This window comes from Phasianus colchicus, chromosome 2 (assembly GCF_987193195.1).
Source record: "Phasianus colchicus chromosome 2, bPhaCol1.hap1.1, whole genome shotgun sequence".
NCBI lineage: Eukaryota > Metazoa > Chordata > Aves > Galliformes > Phasianidae > Phasianus > Phasianus colchicus.
The window spans coordinates 106,137,264-106,150,800 of NC_143437.1; the positions used below are offsets into that span (position 1 = coordinate 106,137,264).

General features: G+C 41.1%; 1 protein-coding gene across 22 annotated transcripts in view; it reads left to right on the top strand.

The window, feature by feature from the left end:
- Window positions 1–13,537, top strand: part of HMBOX1 (homeobox containing 1) — a 114,107-nt gene that overhangs the window by 62,324 nt on the left and 38,246 nt on the right. For 21 of the 22 annotated variants that reach the window (XM_090136594.1, XM_090136593.1, XM_090136588.1 and 18 more), the window contains 2 exons: window positions 562–647; window positions 10,237–10,347. In XM_090136594.1, the coding sequence (XP_089992720.1) occupies window positions 562–647; window positions 10,237–10,347 (197 nt within the window). The remainder of the gene's footprint in view (window positions 1–561; window positions 648–10,236; window positions 10,348–13,537) is intronic. The other variant, XM_090136590.1, reaches the window with a different exon arrangement.

Consider the following 13,537-nt stretch of genomic DNA (forward strand, 5'->3'; position numbering starts at 1 on the left):
AACCTAAGCCATTCTGTGATGCTACCTTTTAAAAATCATACAAAGCGATGATGCTTTTCATTCAGTGCAAGCTATGGGCGAGGGAAGTAGCAGCAGAGGGATAGAGGTTGCAAAATCTTTTTTCCTTTGGCTCTTTTCCTTGAATAGCTGCAGAACGTTTGTGTGCATGGATTCAGTTGTGCAGCTAACCACGCAGACCCTGCTATCCTTTATTTTTTATTTTTGTGCCTTATTTTTATGACGGAGGATTTTATGCTGGTGTGAGAGATTTATTCATCCCCGTGTAATGAAACTTTGCACATTCCATATGGCACCTAATATGAATTATATAGGACATGAGCCATCCATTCTCCTGCTAGGATACTTTGATCAAACGTGACACTAGTTAAAAGAAGTGTCCACTGTTGAGGCACTTTGACTGTTTTAATGCCTGCCTTCCCCACTCCTTGTCCCCTAAATAAAGGAAATGAAGCCATTTTGCATCTTCAGAGTGTACTTTGGTCTGTCTGTCTGTTTTGTTTTTTTTCTCTCTTTTTGTGCTCTTGTTTTTTGTTTTGGTAGGAGGGACAGCAGTGTGATAAAGGAGGAAATCAAAGCCTTCCTAGCCAATCGGAGGATTTCCCAAGCAGTTGTTGCACAGGTAACAGGTAAGAGCTGAGGGAGTCCTTTCTTCATTTTGGGAAACTGTGTCTAACTGCCTATGTGTGCATGGTACAGATGTTGGAATATTGCTTGGCTTTCTGCATTGCAGTGCAGATCTGTCAGCTTAGTCATGATAATGTATGCCTTTGATTTAAGACCCATTGTCCCACACATCATGGAACTTCCCCAGTGAATCACTTGTTCTTTTTTTCTTTCTTTCTTGTGGCTTGTGCTAGCAGATTTTATTTTACAGCATTATAATAAGCCCAAAGTTTTTATCTTTAAAATGAAACCATTTTCCTTAATTCTTAAATTGTTTGTTGAATGTAGTAAATAGATACATATCTGCATCTCTGTGTATAGAGATATGAATAATACATATTTGTATTATAAAATGCATATGAGAAATCTGGAGAAACAGCTATAACTGCTATCACTACATCCACCAGTCGTTTCGTGATAGTTTTGAAGTTTTTCAATTGCTTGTCTTTGAGTCACAAACAGTGAAAATGAGTTGTGAGACAGAGGGGCAACTATTTTAGCTTAGATTTTGCTAGAAGGAGTAGTAAGGTGTTTGGGGCTTTTTTGGTCTGTTTTAACCCCTTGCCTTTTACATTCTCTCTTTTGCGTTCAGGACAAGTAAGCATTGATACCTCTTATTCTATTTGCGTGTTATCAGTTCTACTTCATAAATAAATGGATCAATCCCATGTTATATCTATCACATCTATTCATTTTTAAAACCAAGCTGGATTAAAGATCTTGGAATGGATCCTTTTTAAGGTTCCTTGCTGACTAGGAATGCCAAACCAACAGGAGGGAAGTTGTTCTTTTATGATATTTCCAGCGTTTGAAATGTCATGAGGACCCATCTGCCTGGGAGATCTGGGTTTGCAGACACTGTGTGTGCTAGCAGTTGAGGTAGGCAGGCAGAAATGGGTACTGGAGCTATGGAGCCAGGAATTCCTTCCACATCTGTGATCTTGGGCAAATTACTTGTACAAAATTAACATTTTGGATCACTCTAAGGAACGTTACTAACCTTACCAGATGTTAGCATTAGTACTTCAGAAATTTTAATGCTAAGTTGTCTTAGTTGCATTGGACCTGAACTGTGGGTCAGTCCCATACCTCTGTGAAGTTCTTGCCTGAACGTGGTCTTGGAGTGGCTTATTTCTATATTAACCTCCTGTATAGTTTATTATGAGGGCAAGCAACAGAAAAACTCCTGTCTCCAGCACAGAGCCTCTGAGCCTGAGTATGTCAAACTTACCCTCCTTCTTCAATAGAGGTGTTTTAAAGAGGAAAAAAAAAATGTGGCAGGATAATATTTCCAAGACAAACCAGCATTTTTTTTTTGTCACTTAGACTATTGTATGCAATTAAATAAGAATTTCCATACCAAATCTAAGGTAGCCTGTATCACTAGAAGGATCTGATCTGTTTTCCTATGTCTTGGTGCATATCTCAGTACCCAGGCAGGCTGTAGCAAAGTCAAGATGGATCTCTTCACTCCTGGTCATGTTGGTCCTTCCATCCTCATCCTGCACTCTTTGCTATTGCTGGATGTCTTATCCTGCCAGTGGGACAGAACAGAGATTGACCTAATGGCACTATCATCTTGTCTTGTTTTCACATGAAGTCAATGGCACCCCAGGTAGCTCTAAAGGCTGAATGGCTGTATTTTTTTGCAGCTGACCAATGGACCTTTCAAATAAGAAAATAAAGTGATATTTTGAACTTGATGCTCTTTCTTAAGCAAAGATAGCTGTGAGGCCTGTGCTGTGCTATGACGCACAGATCTTCCTCCTGCTGCCCTTTGCAGCTGAGCAGTGTTTTCTTCCTGGTCTTACTGGGAAGGTCATTAGGAGCTGGTTCATTTTAAAAGTAACCCTTAGCCTTGTGTATGCAGATGTGTAGCACTTATGTGACGCTATTAAGTACTTAGTTATGACTTATCTGAAAGAAATAGTCTCAAGGAGATTGAAGGGACTGGCTTAAAGTGTGTACTCAGCACTAAGGGGGGAAACATCAGCTTCCTTTCAAAGGCATGGAACAGTGAAGAGTGGCTGAAAATATCTCAGGACAGAGACCCAGAGTGGAAAGCATGTGTCCTAGGGCTCTCATTTCCAGACTGGTCTTAGACCTGGTGAATGCTAGTTGTCTTTTGTGTTCTTCAGATGTACCCATCATCCTTTCCCATTCAGCTGTGATGCAATCTCCCACGGAATGTTTGGAAACTACTTTTGGCCCCTTCAGAAGAGGAATTTGGGCAGACTAGCATGATGCTTTGCAGAACGTATGGTCCCACATCTCAGTGTTTACAGACTTAGTCTTATTGGTAAAGCTGTTTTGCTAATCATTCAGTAAATAAGAGAAAAACAGATAAATAAAAGTCAAAGAGTGGTCACTAATGGGTGACATAGGGAAGGACTGTAGGAAGTGATACCTCTTCAGAATGCTGCTAGGTCTGGGTGATTGCACTCCTTTCCAGCTCCAGTCATCATTCATCACCGTTCATTTAAATACAAACATAGCTGCAAGTCAGATGTTGGGTGTATTTGACTTCCCCAGCCGCTACCACCCTCCATCAGCTGGAAATCATTTGTTTGACACTTGAAATAAATGCAGAATTCTATGGCCTCAGCTTTTATCATTCATCACTTCTGCCTTGAGAAGAAAGGCAAGAAACAAATGAAATGAAAAATCCATGGCTGGCTCTGTCCAGGAGGAGCTGTTTGACCCAGCTGCCTGTGCTGTGGTCTTGCTCCTTTCAGTCTCTACCTGTTCCTATGCTATTTTAAAAATTCTGCTTATTTGTGTAATGGGAAGGGAGAATGGTGTGGAGGAAAGAAAGGAGTAACTGATTAGTGGTATTAGACCTCAAGCTAGGAAACTGAAACCTTACTTTTTCTTAATTATTACCGGGTATGATATTGTCTTAATTGGACACGTAAGTGATAAGCATTTGTTAAAACAGTGTATTTGTAGATCTTTGAATTGCAAGTCATGATCTAGTTCATGAGCTGCTGAATTGCTTACCCTGTACTTACAATCCTATTTGTCCCCATTCTATTTTGTCATCTTTCTGTCCTTGGAGCAGGAACCTCCAATGCAACTTCTGCAACTTCAAACTTCGCTTTTGCCTGATTTTGTAAATTCTTGAAGGCTCTTAAGATCTCATTCAAAAAAATCTTTCTTTTTCTCATCTTGATTCAAGTATTGCAGTGCACTTACAGGAGATGCATTCCTATATCAACCACAGCCTTACTACTGAGGACTATTACTGAGCAGGCTTTCAGTTGCAGCCACTGCAGTGGTAAACTGCTTCTCCTTTTGTTTCTCTTGTGCTGCATTGAGAGGGGGTGGGAAGTGAAGGAGGCCAAGGATGTGTAACAGGGAGACGCAGAGCTGAAGGTTAAAGTCAGCTGTTGCAGTGGAACAATTTTTTTAGGCTCTCTTAGTCTTTATAAAATTACCAGAAACTTTTCAAGTCATTTAGATAATGAATCTGACAAGGAAAATTAAACCTGGAAGACATTCTACAGGGCTGCCTTGTGTACTGAGGGAAGAGAGCAGATTGGAAAATAGTAACATCAGAATATTAAATGGTGACTTGGAAATAAAGAAATGATTGATAAGAAGCAAAAAACTTAGCATAACACTTATTAGTGCTGGTCCTAAATACAGGAGCTGCTTTTTATAGAAACTTTTTTAATGGTGTCTGTAATAAGATAAACAAGAAGCACTTGGGTTGGGCTCTGTATAAATAATCTCCTACTGATAAGAAAAATGACAGTATAAACAGGAGCTAATAATAGTTCCTGCTGAATTTCCTATCTTGTTTTTTGAGGCTCCTTTTAACATAGCTGCAGCTCACTCAGGGTAGGTATTTAGCCCTACATGTGGCAGGTGAGCTGCCAGATTTTTATAAACAATTTTTGAAGTCATGTAGTGTAATTTGTTGTAGTTATCACCGGAACTGTTTCTGGGCACAAGGTGGGAAGTCAAATGCTTGTTTGGAGATGCTGTCTCTTGATGTAGGCTCCAAATGTAGGTGGAGAATGGGGGAAATGTTTTCAGAAACTGACACCTTTCTGTTGCGTACCGCAGCAAAGGACAGAGGGAGGAGTATTCATAGATGAGCCCTTTGCAGCCAACCCAAATGCTTTGATGGATGATGCCTCTGCAAGGTTTGGAAGTGTTGACTTTTCCATTTTTTACACATAGAGAGGAATGAAGGAACAGAAATCTGTACTTTCCTGAGGTCACAGTGGAAGCAGTCAGTGGTAGGGCAGGAATTTGAATTCACAGTTCTCAGTGCCATAAAAACTAAGCTATCACATGTGAAAAATAATGATAAATAATAGTAAATGCAGAGGTCAGGTGTTTTTTTGTTGGTATTTTGGTTTGTTGTTGTTGTTTGAAAAATATACCACAAATAGAACTTCCCAGTGTGTGGTTCTGCTGACCTTCCTGATTATTCTGTGTGTATAATTCAGCCTTCTGTCTCTGTCTTAACTGATATGAGGCTGATACGAGACTGATATGAGAAGGACTTCGCTTTGTGTTGTGCCACAGAGCACCTAATGCAGTGGAGAGCAGCCTGTAACATCTCCTAAGGTTTGGAACCTACGCTATGGGATGCCAAGCAAATCACCAGTACAGACCAAATGTAATTGAACTAGTTCAGTTGTGAAGAAAACTCAGAAAATTACTGATCATCTGAGATGAAACTAGCATTTCTCGTTATTGTTTTAATACTCCTGAAAACTTATGGAAAGGTTTGGTTTTTTATGGTTTTGATCTTTGCAGATTCTCTGTAAAGAAGCATTGGCTAATCTCTTCAATTGATAGATGTCCTTTGCCAGCATGTGCTATATGTATTTTGCCTTCAAACAGGAGAATTAAGACACTGCTACTTATTGCCTCTCCAAATCTGATGGTACTTCTAAAAATCTCTCCTGAAAGAAACATTAAAGAAATGCAAAGTAGAGTCACTGAACAAATCTGTATGTGAAGGTGAAAAACAGTTACTTAAAGACTTAATGAATAGCAGTTGTGAGGGTTACTGGTGGATTTATACTGCAGGTATCAATTGCCTTCTCTGAATGACACATTTTGCCATTTCTTTTAAGTATCTGTAAACAAAAATTCTTTCATGTATGATTTGTTTAGGAGATAACGGGCATGCCCAGAGGAGCAAGCTTGTACTGTCATCTCCATTTAGTTTATAATTATGAACTGTAACCTGCTGTGGGAAGGAGTGATGTGTGACACAAGAGATGATCATTTGATTTGCTGTAATCCTTTGTGACTACCACGTCTTCCTTCACTCTTTGCAGTGAGTGAGCTAGTTGTGCTCATTACAGAGTGTTCTTGTCCCTGCTGATCCTGAGCCCAGAGGATGTCAGTCCTCGTTGAGGTCCATGGTTCACTTTGAGAGTGAATTTCCTCCAGACAGCTGGATTTTCAGTACTCCAGAGATCTTCTTTCATTAATCTGCTTCTGGCAGCAGGATGATTTCTTTTTTCCTGCCAGTGCAATTTCCTAAAGTAGCATGATTACAGCCTATGTGACAGGATGGCGCTGGTGGTGGTTCTAGTCACTGTCCTATGAGTCAACTGTGCAAAATCTATTTGAGATGCAAGAAATTCTAATGTGACTTATTTTAATTGAAAGGGGTGAAGGATGGGTTTGTGATTTAGACATTGTGCTAAGATCTGGGAGACGATCTGGATCAGTTCTTCTGTTATTGACTTTGCACCTGACCTTGAATCGCTAACCATTGGCATGTGTGATTCTGGAGCCTCTAAACTGAACTGATGGATAAATGAAAAGTAGCACAGAATCACAGAATGGCTTGGGTTGGAAGGGAGACCTCAAGGATCGTGGATCCCCAACCCCTACGCCACGGACAGGGCTGCCAACCTCCACATCTAATACTAGACCAGGCTGCCCAGGGCTCCATCCAACCTGGCCTTGGACACCTCCAGAGACAGGGTCTTATACATAATATTTATATACATATATGTGGCTGCCCACGGTTTGGATGGGTGTACGCTCTGCTGGGTGAAATGCTGGCTGGATGGCTGGGCCCAAAGAGTTGTGGTCAGTGGAGTTAAATCCAGTTGGTGGCCGGTCACGAGTGGTGTCCCCCAGGGCTCAGTACTGGGGCCGCTTCTATTTAACACCTTTACTATTGATCTTGACGAGGGGATCGAGTGCCCCCTCAGTAAGTTTGCAGGCAACACCAAGTTGTGAGGGAGTGTTGATCTGCCTGAGGGGAGAAGGGCACTACAGAGGGACCTGGGTAGACTGGATCGATGGGCCAAGGTTAACTGTGTGAGTTTCAGTAGGGCCAAGTGTCGGGTCCTGCATTTTGGTCACAGCAACCCTACAGGCTTGGGGAGGAGTGGCTGGGAAGCTGCCTGATGGAAAGGGACCTTGGTGTGCTGATGGACAGTCGGCTGAACATGAGCCAGCAGTGTGCCCAGGTGGCCAAGAAGGCCGATGGCATCCTGGCTTGGATCAGGAATGGTGTGGTGAGCAGGACCAAGAAAGTCATCCTGCCCTGTACTCGGCACTGGTGAGGCCTCACCTCGAGTGCTGTGTTCAGTTTTGGGCACCTCAGTACAGAAAGGACATGGAGGTGCTGGAGCAGGTTCAAAGAAGGGCAACAAAACCGGGGAAGGGCTTGGAAAATATGGCCTATGAGGAGAGACTGAAGGAACTGGGGCTGTTCAGTCTGGGGAAAGGAAGGCTGAGGGGAGACCTTACTGCTCTCTTCCAATATCTGAAAGGTGCTTCCAGCGAGAGCAGGGCTGGTCTCTTCTCACTGGTGACAGGACGAGGGGAAATGGCCTCAAGTTGTGCCAGGGTAAGTTTAGGTTGGCTATCAGGAAACGCTTCTTCACAGAAAGGGTTGTTAAGCACTGGAATGGGCTGCCCAGGGAGGTGGTTGAGTCACCATGCCTGGATGTGTTTAAAATCAGTTTGGAAGTGGTGCTCAGGGATGTGATTTAGAGGAGGGCTGTTAGGGTTAGGGTAGGATGGTTGGGTTGTGGTTGGACTCAATGATCTTTAAGGTCTTTTCCAAGCTGAGTGATTCTATGATTCTAGGAGTGCTGTAAGTAGAGGGAACCTTTAAGGAGCTCAGCTTTCATTCTGTCTCTGAAACAGGGAAAGAGAATAAATAAATAAAACCAGAAAAGAGTGATAGAAAATGGGATGTGAAGTGACTTGGACAGGTCTGCATTCCTATGAACAGAAGTGAGATCAGCTGCCTAAGCCACACCTCGTGCACGTGATCTGAGTTTGCAGCATCACTATAGAAGTCTCCTAGCCAAAGAACAAAACTGGCTATGAGCGTTTCACTAATGCAAGAAATGCTATGGACTGCAGTGCCATCAGTGAGATACCACAGTCAATAATGTATTGAGAATTTATAGCGCAGTCTTTGAATTCGTACATCTCAATGTCCTGTACAAAGCCCCGTTTTACAGAAATGACCTTATGAACTGAGAGGACTCGCAAGGAATCAAATGTGTGCATAGCTGTGCACAGCTTGAATCATTTGGCTCCTGCTCCTTTGCTTTGCCTGAAGTGGCTCATATCTGTACCACCTCATGGAGGGTCAGGGAACCTCTGGGGCAGAATTTGGATTTTTCCACTACTCTTTTTGAAGATAGTTGAGCTCAATTTACAGTTTTTATCTTATGCCTTATGTTGTTATGCAGACATCCAACAGACACTAATTCATTGCAATAAGTGTAAGTGGACTGTGGTAAACAAGTAGATTAATGGTGCTTCAACTCATTGATTAATAGGAGCCATGCATCCAGAAGCAGTGAGACACAACCATTTGTGTCCTACAGCACTGTGTTAAGGAAATGGCTTTTATAAATCATAACAGAAGATGGGAAGATGCAGATTTTCAAAACTTGGTCCTTTAAATGACAGTCAGGCATCTAGATTTCATTTCAGGCCAGAGAGCTTTATCAATTGATACTTATTTATTTTTTGTATTGGCACATGTGTTTCCATAGCTAATTGGTGGAATATTAGTTTGTGTTAGGCTGAGCAATTTCACTGGTAGAAACCCAGTTATATACCTAACATGTTCTGGGGATAATCAGCTTTTGATCACACCAGTTGTTTCAGAGCTCTTTCAGCCATGGGGCACGGACACGGGTGTTAAGATCATCAGTAGATGTACAGGAAACCAAAACAAACCAGGATATGTTTGTGGGCAGAGTTCTGCTGAATGGCACCAAGCTTCTGTACTCAAAACAAAGCTATCCCTTTTCCACAGGGCAATTTGAACTCCCCAGGCTCAGGGCTCCTGTCTGACAAAGAATGGTTAAGAGAGTAAGCCCTGAGATTTTGAAAAACTGATTGGCCTAAATGTGCTCGAATACGACACCTACGATCTGAGCTAAATCATTCTAAAGTTAGCTCAATTCCACGTTCAGTACAAAGGGAGCATAATAAAAACCCTTTATTAGAAGTGATAAAGCTGGAGGGGGTTGTTTTCATGAGTTAAATATGATTATGAGATCTTCTAAAGCCTGGATGCATCTCATGAGGGGAGAGGTGTGGTTGGATTTCTATGTGAAAGCCAGCTTTCTACCTGCCTGAGCATTATCACCAAGCAGGTGTTGGCACAGGTAGCGTGCAGCAGTGTGGTGTTACTTGGAGCACCTTCTGAAAGCTGAGTTCTTGGGAGAGTCTCTGTGTTGTTACCCCTTCCTGACAGCCGGAGAGCACAAGGAATCCTACCAGCAGAGTTACTGCCTCACTCCTTCACCGAGTTGGTTTTGTTATTTTTAGTTCTCCTACTGCACCGTTAAACCTCTTCCTGTATTTGATTCCTCTCCTTCTAATGACTGCTTTTCCCTTGCTGCGTTGATCCTTCATTCAGTGTCACGCTTTGGAAATAGCAGTATTAATTTCCAGGGTTTTTTTTTTGCCTTTTACTATTTTCTTAGAAGTCTTTTCATCCCTAATCCTTCCTGGGTACGTAGGGCCTGTGTTCTGCTTTGCTTTGCTGACAGGCAGCTGCTCTTTCTGTTTTGTTTCCTTGCTGTTGTTATAGCAGCTGATAGGTGGCTTGCTGCATTTCTGGGGTGATTTGATCTATATCACATAAACTGTTTCTGTGTTTATCTCCCTTTTAATTCAAGCCTTGAATGATAATGATCTCCAAAGTATCATCTCCTATATATAACAGTGGGTAAGGGACTTGTTCCTGTTTCACAGATGAAGAAATTTAAGAAGCAAGGGAGCTGTGGTTCAGAATGGGACAATTTGGAGAGTAGTAGATTTGGCTTCCCAATGTGTGCTCTTCTTGCTTGTAGACTGATTGTGCTGATTCCAGGATGTATCTTGAGTAAGGCTGCAAAAAACAAGAAGGTAAAGCAGCTAGGGATAGGGGAAGAGCCTTGAACTCCCTCTGTTTTCTATGGTTGAAATATTAGCAGCGAATTTCCAGGCTTTGTAAGACAACACCTTTTATTAGTATATACACCACTTTAAATATTTTAAAAGAACAAGTTTTCTCTTCTTCTTTCTCTCTTTTTTTGTTTCCTACAGGTATCAGTCAGAGCCGGATCTCACATTGGCTTTTGCAGCAGGGGTCAGACTTGAGTGAACAAAAGAAAAGGGCATTTTACAGATGGTACCAGCTTGAGAAGACAAATCCTGGTAAACACATCTAGCCTAAACATCTCTTACCATTTGATGTATGAAAAAAGCCTTTTGTCACTGCTTTGGGTTATCACTGGTCATTCACTTGGTGGTATATATACTGATGAGGTATTTCCTCTGACTAGTTTCTTAGGAATTGGTCTATGTTTTGTTTGCAGCAACAGATGTAGGACCGACTCACCCATAGCTGTCTGTCCAGCTTCTTGGTTGTGGCTACTTGCCCTGTCCTCCCACCCCTGGCTAGCTCTGGGAATGAGAAGTGCACTCTGTGGAGTTACAATCAGATGACATGAAATAGATGCTGAGGCTCTTCAAAGTGAACAAGGAGAAAACACTAATAATGGCTGTGCAATATGAAGTTAGAGCAGATATGTACATCTTAGCTGGATAACTTCAGAGGTTTTGAGTTGTAGCTGGAGCTCATGGATGAGATGTGTGGAGAGTTACAATGATTAAATGGAGATGTCTCTCTCAAATTCCACCTCCTCCTTCAAATCTCAAAATAGATCTTTACTATATAATGAGAAATAAAGCTCTTCATTGTCTTTAACAAATAATCTTCAAAATCACAGTTGAATACATTTCCTTGCATTGTTTTTCTCTATAGATTTTGTTTGACTACAGTTCTTATTTTCCCTTCAATAGTCTTATTGTAAAGATCAAAATATTTACGTTTAATTGCTTTTTTATTCATTTAATTTGGCATGATTAAATTAACTGTGTAATTGTTTAAGAAATTTAAGATGTAGCCTCTCAAATATGAACTTGGCTTCAACATCCAAAATTCTGTTGAAAAGAATTTCAACAAAAACAGATCCTCAAAACTTCTGCTTTGTGTGTAAGCTGTATATCAGGAGGCTCTGGCTGTCAATTGGCCTGGGAATATTTTAGCTTAAAGTTGGGAGAGTTTGAAGCTAGAGTCGAGCCTGTCCTTTCTGTTAAGCATCTAGAAAGCTGTTTTAAGGAGTGAATGTGCCAAGGGTTTGAGGTTCTAACAGGCTGCAGGGATCCCTAAGAGGCCTTGATTTTTCATAGAATTTGAAATTGTGATACTCAGGGTCAGCAAAGGCATTGAATGCAGCCTTTTGCTACCAGCTTCTTTGGAAGTTGTTGTACGACGTGAAGCAACTCTCAGCCATTTATTTTCCTTTTAGGGAATATTACCTTCAAAACAGCAGAGAAAGCCATAGCTTTTTTGGAAGGTGCATTTAAAGAGAAGAAAGTAATTAAGAAATAAATGCCTTTTTAGCAGTGAAAACTACTGCATGGATTTTTCTGTCCTTGCATCTTTTCTTTCCAGTATCATTTGGAGCTGTTTAGGAAATAGTATTCTGGTATTCTGTACCAGGATAAGAGTTGTCAAACTTGGTACTTCTTTCTCTCTTTTTATCCACAAGCTTACATCTTTTTGTCCTTTTAGCCTAGAGAAGCATAGCTTAAATATAATTGAATTGATGTTAACTTCTGTGTTACTAGTGCACAGTGTTGCCGAGTTCTTGTTCACTTTTCTTTATACACACATGGGAAAACGTAAGAGTGGTTATTTGAAAAAAAGGTTAAATGCAAACAAGCGATCTTGTGCAGCATTTTCAAGAGGTGTAAAAGGCAGAATGCCTCCTCTGCCTATACCAGGAGACTATTTGGCTGCATTTAAATTCCCTTCAGAACCAGATAACGTTTGTTTTATTTTTAGAGGTTGAGGTAAGGGGTGGGGAAGCTTACTTTTCCTGTGGCTGTTGGAAAAGTCTGCTTGAGGAAAATGTGATTGTATTTGTTTGTTTTGGGATCATCCACTTATTTTTTTTTGTTGCCATCTACTAGATTGCAGGTCAGACTGGTCAGGCAAGAGATAATTACCATGCATATGTGCAAGTGTATACAGTGTATTAAGGAAGATAACCAACCTTGTCCGAAGCATCCTGGATTTAAATTACTATTAATAGAACCAATTTGGAGCTGAAGTTTGGACACTGATACAGTATCCTGTAATTCCCAGACCATTCAGCTGCTTTCATTAGAATCTGAAAAGGAGAAAATAATTGCCATATTCATACAGAAGTGGTCACAGCAGTCCTACTCACTCTTTGCAAAAGAGTGCCCTCCTCTGATAAAAACTGAAGTCATTAAATGAGTGGCATGAAGTTTTTTTCTATTTGTTGTCTTATGAAGAAGTGAAAATTGGCTTTCTGTTATCTCATTCTTTATGATTGCAGCTACTGAGAACGAAATCTTGGACCTTCTTCTCTGAGTGATAGATTTGGGTCTCTCTGCACAGGAGCACATTTGTGTTTGAGTTACCAGTGGGCAAAAAGAGGTCTTTGGGAACGTTTGGTTTATCAGTTCTTTAATCCTTGTTTTTAACACTGGGATTCTCCAAACTAAGTTCATTTTCTGACTGAATTCATTAGCGTAGTAAAAGGAAGATAATTTTCACTTACAATTGAAATGGTTTTGAAGCACCCAGGGCACCCAATACCCAAAACTATAAAGAAAGAAAAGCTGCTTTCTGAGGGAAGGACTAGAGATCACTTGGCAGACTTGCAGTCTTTCCTTGGCTCTGCTAGTTTTCTGTACAACTTTTAGCAAGTCATTTTGCCTTTGCTCCTAATTCCCACTTACCAGGTAAAGGTGAGATTGTTCCCAAGGCATGAGTTGCTTGCCTTCCCTAAAGTCCCTCACAAAAGGGACTGTCTTGTACTTTGCTCATATACTGCACCCTGCCAGGAATTTCAAAGAATACAAGAAACAAAAAATAATTTGTTAATGCATCATTTTCATTTTTCAAGTATGTGACAGTAGTACGTAATGCTCTAAATCATCCACAAGTAGTCTTGCATCTGCTAACCTGAGAAATTTGTATTGTGGAGCATGAGGGTGATTTTTGAGACATGGCTAGATGTTACTCCTATACCAAAACGATTCAGCAATTCCATCACTTTTGTTACTTGCGAGTTTGCTTTGGCCTCTAGAATATGCTGCCTGTTGTTTTCTTGCTTCTGATTGCTTGTTTGCATGGGTAGTTACTGTACTTCTCCTGTCTTTGGTGGCAGTTCGTAGAATCATGGGATGTTTTGAGTTGGAAGGGATCCTTAAAAGTCATCTAGTCAAAATCCGTGACAGTGAACATGAACAGGGACACCCATAGCTTGATCAGGATGCTAAGAGGATGGTCCATCCTGGCCTTGAA